Consider the following 9740-nt stretch of genomic DNA (forward strand, 5'->3'; position numbering starts at 1 on the left):
TTAGCCCACCGTACCTAAATGCATTGATTTAGTTTTTTTTTTATACAGTCAGAAATCTGAACAAGAAACAGAAGTAATTTAAGGCTTCAATATATTTATTTAATTATTTGTCTTTGTATAAACATTAAGAAAATTAGTTCTGCATTAAAGTGGTATCCCAACTTTAACCCGCTGTACCTAAATGAATTGATTTATGTTTTTTTATCCGTCAGAAATCTGTCATTTAATTTTAAAAGTAATTTAAAGTTTAAATGTGTTATTGTCTGTGTAAATAGAGTAAAGTGCATTAAATAATGTGAAATTCTATTTTATGTAGTATGTCCAAAGACTTTTATGGCATTAGAGCTATGCGTTCATCACTTATAGTTGATCCTAACCAAGTTAGGTTTTCTTGTATAAATTGTAAGATATTGATCTATTGTGCTATTTACTGTATTGTAATATGCCAAGTTTGTGTAAATAAAGAATAAATGAAACGTTTAAAAAGAATGCCTGCTTATACCATCCCCTGTCGATTAAATTGTTGGTTTTTGTTTTTGGTGCTTAAAAATATAAAACAACAATTTCAAAGAAGTTTACTAATATTTATTTATAAGGGTAATATAATTTCAATAACGAGTAACGGCAATGTACATACCAGACATAAAACTCTTCAATATGAAACATACAGAGATGCCTCTACCATAGGCCCTAAGCCTGTGAGAGAAACGAAAAGCGGCCTTGCGCGAAAAATTTGTTAACTGATGGTAAGATTCTTGCCGGGATGCTTGCCTTTTATTAACATGGGTCCTGGGTTAAAATCCTATCACAACTTCCGTATACTAGACACATAGGCCTATTTGGCAAAAAAAAACACCAATAACAATACAAAATGAAATGGTGAGTCTATGGTCAAAAGGCAATTGTTCTGTCGAAACTAACAGTGCCTTGGATTTACCCAGTTTTCCAGGAGATTCGGCGGTTGGCAAATTTTCTTGGGGTTTTTTTTTTGTGCTTTTTTTTTCCTTTAGGCCCATCCTTCAATCCATAATCGTTATAAAGAAACTGCCTGTCTTGCACAAGAAAGAGAGGATATAAATTTTATAGGCCTCCTCCTAATTGTATTATCACCCTTGACATGAATTAAAAAATGCGCAATTGGTCTCCCCATAATTCGATGTTAAGTATATAACATTTTCACGTTGTTAATATAAGGAACAGATAGAAATAGAAAATCGGCACAAGCTAGGTATTAAATTATGCCTATGCAAAGTAGTATAGGCCTACATCAATATTTTGATGTCATTTTAAAATAATGTTAAAAGCATATAGGCCTGTCCTATTGTGATATTACGGCTCAAAACAATGATTGTTCTTATTTAACCTTTACTGGTGGCAACTGCATGCAAAATCCATAACGTTTTTGTTATAACTATGACGCTCAATGGTATCTTCTGTCAATAATTAAATAAATAAATTGTAAAAAAATTTTTGCATGTTTTTTTTTTTTTATGTTCCATCAAACAACGTTTTTATGAAAAGAGCCCTCTAGAGTTTATGTATGGCAGTCGCCATCTTGAATTTAGCCGGCGTATGAAAGTTCCGAAAAGTCCATCCTAAAAAATCGTAATCATGGCGGCTAAAAGGGCAGCCAAGAAAGCTGTGGATTGGGCAGCATTTGCAGAAAGAGTTCCAGTCAACCAGAAATCTCAGTTTAATGCATTAAAAGGAAAATCAGACGCTATACGAGCTAAGTAGGTTCCTCCTTTCGCAACATCTCTTGCGCTAGCCTGCCTGGGCCTAGCGTTGCAGCAGGGTTCCGCTCAAGTGTGCGCGTAGCGGTGTAAGCTAGCATACATTTCACTGGGCTAGGTCTGAACGTAGGGTATGCATGTTTCTCAGGACTTCTGTAACCTAGGCCCTAGGAGAAGGTCTGTACTATTTATCGTCCGGTGTACAATATTGCATGGTTAATCATTGGCTAGGCCTAGATTCCTGCTTTCCAAAAGAAGCAAAAGTGTGCTCAGCCTCCGCAATGGATTTAAAATCAAGGATTTGGCCACAAATGAAATTTACATGTTGTAGGCCTACCTATTTATGCTTCCTAATTATTACATGGTAAAATTGCAATTACAGACTGCTCAAACATTACACAAAACAAAATTTAAAAATATATATATATAGTCAGCTAGTAGGCTAGCCTAGCCTAGGCCTGGTTGGGATTGCTCTAACTAACTCAAGTATAAAAAATGTGAAACAAGTTCACCATCATGTCATGGCATGGTCAAAGAGCTCTCATGGTTTCTGCCAACTAAACATTTTTTTTTTTTTTTACATTTTCGATAGCCTTTAATTTGACAGATAATGAGTTTTATTTGACCATAAAAAGTAATAGTGTTTGACTTACCCCTCTTTTTAATAATGGTGCTGTTTTCTTCAAAGACGGCTAACTACGTTGTAAAAGAAAATTAATGTTGAGTTAAGATAAGCTGAGGTGGTTAATGATTAAAATATCTGCTTTAATCTAAACTGTAGTGTATTGCTTATTGTACACTCACTCCTGTCTTGTGGTGCTGTGTTGCACAGTATATGTCTAAAGTAGGCGATGTCACATGATTTTTCAGTTGACTTGTGGTTTTGTTTATAACGGGCAGCATTTTCTTACCTTTGACATGCATGTCAACTCCTTTGAGAGACTGATATAAATAGGTTAATCTAACTCTTGAATATCAGGTAATTTTATGAGTCAGGGTGGGTATATTATCTAATAACTTAATGTTACCTTTGAACTTTTGATAACTAAGACTGTAATTTTAATAAATCATTAAATTAGCAATATTTTTGTAAATAAAAATGAAACTATTATTATTTAATTTTAAATAAAAATATTATATTTATAATATTCGCTTTAGCAGATATTAGGGACAATACAGAAAGAAAAGTGAAAGTATACTATCTACTGTAATTGTAATTTAATCTCCTTTAACGTCATTTAAGTTTGATTGGTAATTAGTCCGGATTACTCTAATAATAAATATATTGTTTATAATGTTCAGAAATATATTATCCATGATAACGCCCAAGAAAATTTCATTTTTACCTTCCACTGAGACATAGATCAAGAATACAGGTCTCCCTCCTATTAAGGACCACCTCCAATTAAAGACCACTTTTCCGTGGTCCCAAATTAACAAATGTCTTATCTTTATTATTCTAATGAGAGACCAAAACTGCTAAAGACCATGGAAACCCCATAAAAAGTTATCTTATTTTATATTATATAACTTTTATGTGCTTAATGTGATTTTATTTATTCAGGTTTATGGCTACTCCAGAGAAGCCACCAGCGATTGACTGGGCATACTATAAGGCTAGGGTCACCGTTCCAGGGTTAGTTGACAAGTTTCAGAAACAGGTATGTAACCAGTTTATTTATCATTATATAACATTATTGTTATATATTTTTTTGATATAAAGAATAATTTACTTAGAGGAAAACCCAAACTTACGATGTCCTGCACTTAGTCAAAATTGATTGAGGGCCTCTTACATGAAAAATGATTTAAGTACACAAAAACTCACCTTCAAAATTTCCAACAAAGAACATTTTTACCACAGTGAATCATGCTGTCACAGTGTTAGTGTCATGTCACTTTTACTATTATTGTTTAGCATGTATTTTAAATAACTTTACATTTCTTTTTTTGTTGTTCATAGTTTGCTGATGTTAAGGTACCATTCCCTCAAGAGAATGTTACTGGAAAGATAGATGAGCAGGAAAAACTTATGGTAATGAGAACATAAAATTATCAACTATTGACATCATCCCCATCACCATATTCGAAAAATGGACAAAATATTTCCGTACCTCCCTAAATTAGACATAGTTTTTAAGAAGAAAATTATGTTGACCCTTTTTGTTAATGGGGAAGCAAATATTGCATTGCATTCTGTTTGCTGGAAGGGGTAGGAAGCAGTTCCTCTGGGGGTTAGTGATGGTAAGTTTCTATTAATTTCTAGGGGTAGAATGCACACCTAATTAGACGAGACTTTATTCCTTGTTTAACGAACCCTCTGACTGCCAAAAATGATTATTTTTTTGAAATAAAAATTGAATTTTATTTTTGGCCAGTTAGCGCACCCTCCACCACGAAAAAATGCAAATTTCATAAAAAAATAGAATTTTTATATTAATTTTTATTATGCCCTCCGCTCCCCTCAAATAGGGGAAGGCAGTTTGGCGCAGCAATTTCCATTCAGGCTGAGGTTGTGAACCTCGTTGTCGAGGGTTAGAACTACACACTGACCATTCTTTGCAGGACATGATTATTTACCTCAGCTTGCACTGTTGACGGGTTGTGAAGTGGCTTTCACTATGTTTCAGCCCTAGGTGCGAGTATTTCATGGCTTATAAATTAAATAAATAAAATATTGTGGTTGCCTCTTACCAATATTGATAGTAACATTTTATTTTTATTTTTTTTCTCCCTCCTTGCTGAATAAGATCGCAAAAAAAGGGATAAAAAAAGTCCAGCCTTACGTTGCAAGGGTGAAAGCATGCCCCCTATTTGCTTGCAAGTTTTGATTGGCTGTTTTTTATGAAACTGTACATAACATTACTATTCTAGTCATGAATTTTTTCTCTGCAGGATAAGCAAGCTCTAGAATTCAAGGCAGCCTCTGAGGCCCGAATTGCAAAGTATGAAAAAGAGGTAGGAAACAGCTTAGACAAAGAAATGTACCAATAAAACCATTATAAAAATAATAATAACTACCATATACAGTTGAACTTGCATAAGTCGAATCCAAAATGGCATTGATAAACTGTTCGACCTAGATAAAATTTGACTCACAGATCATTAATCAATGGAAACACAACAGTTTGGCATGTAAAATAAGATTGACTTAAAAACTATTTGAGTAGGCAAAGTCGACTTATGCAAGTTTAACTTGTTCTCTGCAACAAGTTAAACTTGTTGCAGAGAACAAGTTATTGTTCTCTGCAACTACATAAATTTGAGCAAAACCAGCTCCTAGCATTCAGACAAGAACTATACTACATTCTGTTCTGTTCTGAAACAAGTTGCAGTTATCCCCATGTAAATATACCACACACGTTCACAGGGTAGAGTCATCGAATATGGTCATTATTTAGTAATGAATTTGCTAATTGTTTAGTCATAACCTAAAAGAGGGTATATCCTATGTTCTTCATTGGGATATTTTAAACTTAAAAAAAGGATTACCCACATCACATCAGAGTGCTTGTTTAATTTAATATTAAAATTTGATTGCTTTTCTTTTTACAGATAACTAAACTAAACGGAATGATTCCATTTGAGGAGATGACCATTGAAGAATATGTCGAGTATTTCCCTGAGTCTGCCGAAAATCTAAAGAAATATCCATGGTGGCCACACATACCCATCTGGGAACAGAAGGCCTAAGTAGAATCCACATCCAGCACCCGTAACATACATCAACCAATCAAAAACCCCACCACCCATAACATACATATACCAATCAAAAATATCTTTGTAGCCAACATGGCCTTTACTAGTATAAAGCGCCCTCTATCATTGTTGGATGAACTGCCTGTCACCGTAGCAATAATGCAAAATTGAAACTGTTTACACAATGCATTATCCTCAGGGTAGAAATATATATTGCTGTTAAGATGTTTCTGGTGTTTAAAAAAATTATTTCAGGATTGGGCTGATGGAATGTTGATGTAATATTCAATCTATTTAAGCAATTTGCTGTGTAATACCAATTTATGATTGTAATTTGTTCCCATGGTGACTAACATAGACATTGATGAATGCTAGATTCAAGAATAAATCAGAGTTATATTAATGATTGTTTAAGTGTTATTTATTATTGTGGTGCTTTCCTTTTTTCAAGAGCATTCTGAACAAGTGTGACAGCGCCACTGAACATTCTGGATATTGGCGCTATATAAATATTTTGATTGATTGATTGATTGCTAATTTTTTAGAAAATTGATGAATTTTAGTTCATCTTGTCAAATAGTGAGCACCAGTGACACGATGTGTATTGTTCGTTTGTGTGGAAAACCACGACAGAGAGAATGACAATGTTGGTGGTGCGGGTTCCTTATTACTATCTTTGGGTTCAATAATAAGTTTGACATAAGACACTGCATGAAACAAACTTGTAATTATTTTTTATAATTATTATTTTTCAAACTTTGTTAGTTATCTTCAGGAATTAAGATGAACAAATAAAGTTTGGAATACACTGCGTACTGTAGAATCATGATAATAATGATATTAATTCTGGAGACGTCTATAGCGCCAGTGTCCACGATTCAGTGCTCATGACAACGATAGCTTGCATTGAGCATTGATCTTTTGATGCTGAAGGATATAATAGGCTTACACAAGAAAATCACATCAAAATCCACAATATTACATGTTGTTTGTTACAACCAGGTAATAATGATGAGTATTTCAACAATTTTTGGCATCTATGCAGTGCTTTCCGAAGTTGAACATGCCAAAAGAAAATAGCATTTTTTTCTCTTGTCATTGGAAGCAATAACAATCTCCTTCGGGAATATTCCTAGTACCGTACATAATGCATGCCTGGATTTTCAGCAGACTTCTACTAGACTACTACACATAGGACACTTTCGTCCCAGTGGCAGCCTTTCAACTGGTCGCTGACCGTACCGATGCGCCTTTTTTAGAACTTAAAATGATAATTGTGATAATTATTACTGAACAAAAGTAATATACATATGCACCTTAAGTGCGCAAATATGGTATTGAATAATACCTTATAGAAGTGTTGAAACACGAGCCCTCTCTGCAGACCCAAGTTCCCCTAGTAACTGGACCATAACAATGTGGGTCCCAGTCTTCCCCCGTTGCATCCTACCATTACAGTACTTTCACTGCTTTCATAATCGGTATTGCAGTAAATATATAAAGCTCTTTCCTACAATGGAAGTAACACATTTTATCAATCTTATGTCCAAAATAATTTCCAAAAATAATCCATAGAATTCCTTGACAAAGATAGAACGGAAATTTTGTAAATGTCATCCTAAATATAACATGAATGAATTATATTAAGGTCATTGCCTTTAGAAAACGGTGTTCCTTGCCATTTATGTACGAGTTAACAATCTATTATTTGGCAACAGTACTACACACACCCAGCTCCGGGGTAATGTATAGTTCTAAGTTTAGTTAACTTTTTGCGTCACAATTAAAGTGAAGCTGGCAAAGAGAAGGTTGGCGGCTGTTGGAATAAAAAAAAATTCTTTAAAGGATAACTAACCTTCAGGATACATCATATTCTTATAGAAATATTCATAGATCAACTGCAGAGTTTCCGAATTCTGTCTATATAATACACATTGTTTAGTTGCTTTGCTCTTCGAATTTTTTTTTATATAATACAGTTAAACTTTGGTGGTAGACCCTGCAAAACCTGGGCTCACGTGATTAGAGATGACCGTCTTGCAAAGGGATTGAAAAAGAGCTTGCACAGAATCGTGCCGAATGAAAAGCTGCCATGATTACAAGTACAGTCTAACGCATGCTTGCATGGAATAATAATAGACTATATAAACTGATGGTGATGATGAAACTTGCCTATTTTCGACTTTTTCCCAAGTCGAATAATTTCCAAATTCATATTATTTTACATGTCGAATTCTGTTTTCCATGAATTAATGGTCTGTAAGTCGAAGTTGTGATTGGTCATAAAGACAATCTGGCTACTCAAAGAAAAAAATATGAAGTAAAAAAATACAAGATTTACTTTAAAAAATAAAATTAAATAATAACAAAATAAAAGAAAACTCTGTTAGTACAATTATTACTTGCAGGATATTGGCATAATGTTACCCTGTCAGACGTTTTTTTTTTCAACAATGCAAGATACTGATTAAAAAACAGGTAGTACTGAAAACAACTTGGGCAGTACACCTGTCAATAATTTTATCACCTGCTGATGGGATATCTGCATATTTTATGCTTCTTTTTTCTTACTTCATGTGCTTTCAACTACCGTACCTTTTGGGTTTATCTAAGTTTAGTACGTCTGCAAGGTGACAAAAACAAGGGGATAAAAACAGGAAAGCCTGACCTTCTTGCAGTAAACAGGTAATGCTCTCAATCACAGACAGGTGGTCTGAGAACAGAAAAACGTTCTGTTGTGATCTAATAATATAAGGCAAGGCAAGTATGAGTTGGCCTGAAGCTGTAAGGATTTATTGATAAAAATGCTAAAAATTTGGTGTTATTAGTATACAAGGTGTTTTAGGCAGGAGGGTAGGTTGGAGTAGAATATATATTTTTGGTTCTTCATTCAGGGATTATATTGTTTTACCTATACTCAATCTTGCATTTATGTGCATGTATGCGACGCAGATAAAATTAAATGTGTTAACAAAAGTCATTAACCACTGCAAATCAGTGGCGGATTCAAGGGGGAAGTGGGATGATCGACAGCCAGCCCAGGCCTCTAAATTTTTCCAAATTATATTAAAAAAAAGGAAAATAAGAAAATTATGTTTTAAAATTTATGTCATTTCCGGCCATCTAGAGGTGCCATAATCATAACATACCCCACATTCTGTGAAAATCCATCCGTCCCCACTCCCTTCTATTTTCTTTTGCTGGATCAGCCACTAGTAGACAGTTTCCGGAAATGACTTCTTCCAACTTGGGACCCCTACCATGGGCATTGGCTGGAGAGAGAGTGTGGGGGTGTATATACAGTGCCCCATGGCAGCTAATAGCTGTTCCAGGGATTTAGTTCCACATTCTCAATTTTCCCAACCCCCAATTCCTCATTCTCAATTTTCGCTCCCCCTTGGGTGAAAACCAACCTACAGCCATGCTTCCAAAGAAATGGTGATGGATTTTTTTTCTATGCATCTCCTATTATACATCATACTTTACCAATAATAGAAGGCATCGGCTCATGAAATTGGGTGTTTCTCTCATCTATCCATCAACATTGATCCAAAGATATAAATTTACAGATATCCCTAGTCTGGATTACGAAATTGAAAGAGAAACCAATTTGATTTTGCGCTGTATGATATATCAGGCTTTGTGAACAAAATTGAAGAGATTTACCAATTACAATACACAGCTTCATATTATTCTGTATTATTTATAGACATTGCAGGTGCCATGCCCTCAGTGCATGAACATCTAAATAATATGTTGATTTTTTGTTGTTGTAAAACTTGTATTATCACTATTTCAACCCAAGACTTATTGTCCCTAGTAAGATTTGCACTTAAAAGTCAGACTCCGGAGGAAAACAATTTTTGAATATGTTGTAGAAATGATTTTTCTAATAAAAATGGGGAACGGTGAATGAGATACAGATTTTTAATATTAAAAAACGGAGTAAAAGGTGTAAAAAACTGGCAGTTAATATTAAAAAATCTATCTCATTCACCTTCCCAGCTTTTTCGTCAAACAACTTTTTTTTTCTGTCTTAGAAAGATCAGTTCTACAACATATCAAAACATTTTTCCTATGTAGCCTGATTTTAATATTCTTGGAATTATCAAAGTTCATACATTTTGTTTCTCAAGATTTATTGCATGTTGCATGCATAATTCCAGAATAATTAGATACTCAATTTTTAATGTTATTTATAATGTATTTTGTGCTATATAAGTGTTATACTTCTTTTAGAGAGCGTGCATCCCCTACATTTCCATGTCTGATACACAAAGGACTACATAAAACCACAACTAGAAATAT

At 34.1% G+C, this 9740-nt stretch overlaps 1 protein-coding gene across 1 annotated transcript; it reads left to right on the forward strand.

Annotated features, from left to right (window-relative positions):
• Positions 1-1545: 1545 nt before the first annotated feature.
• LOC117100613 (ATP synthase subunit d, mitochondrial-like) lies at positions 1546-5804 on the forward strand. Its single transcript, XM_033240398.1, has 5 exons — positions 1546-1733; positions 3298-3394; positions 3697-3768; positions 4629-4691; positions 5289-5804. Exons 1-5 carry the CDS (start codon positions 1612-1614, stop codon positions 5424-5426), a joined length of 492 nt encoding a protein of 163 aa, XP_033096289.1. The 5' UTR covers positions 1546-1611; the 3' UTR covers positions 5427-5804.
• The last annotated feature ends 3936 nt before the right edge of the window (positions 5805-9740 follow it).

Source organism: Anneissia japonica, unplaced genomic scaffold (assembly GCF_011630105.1).
Source record: "Anneissia japonica isolate Jap-2015-1 unplaced genomic scaffold, ASM1163010v1 scaffold287584_len476085_cov161, whole genome shotgun sequence".
NCBI lineage: Eukaryota > Metazoa > Echinodermata > Crinoidea > Comatulida > Comatulidae > Anneissia > Anneissia japonica.

Coding starts and splice junctions, on each gene's coding strand:
- LOC117100613 (XM_033240398.1), top strand. CDS start 1,612: ATGGCGGCTAAAAGGGCAGCCAAGAAAGCTGTGGATTGGGCAGCATTT. Junction 3,769..4,628: donor ATGAGCAGGAAAAACTTATG/GTAATGAGAACA, acceptor TTTTCTCTGCAG/GATAAGCAAGCTCTAGAATT. Junction 4,692..5,288: donor TTGCAAAGTATGAAAAAGAG/GTAGGAAACAGC, acceptor TTCTTTTTACAG/ATAACTAAACTAAACGGAAT.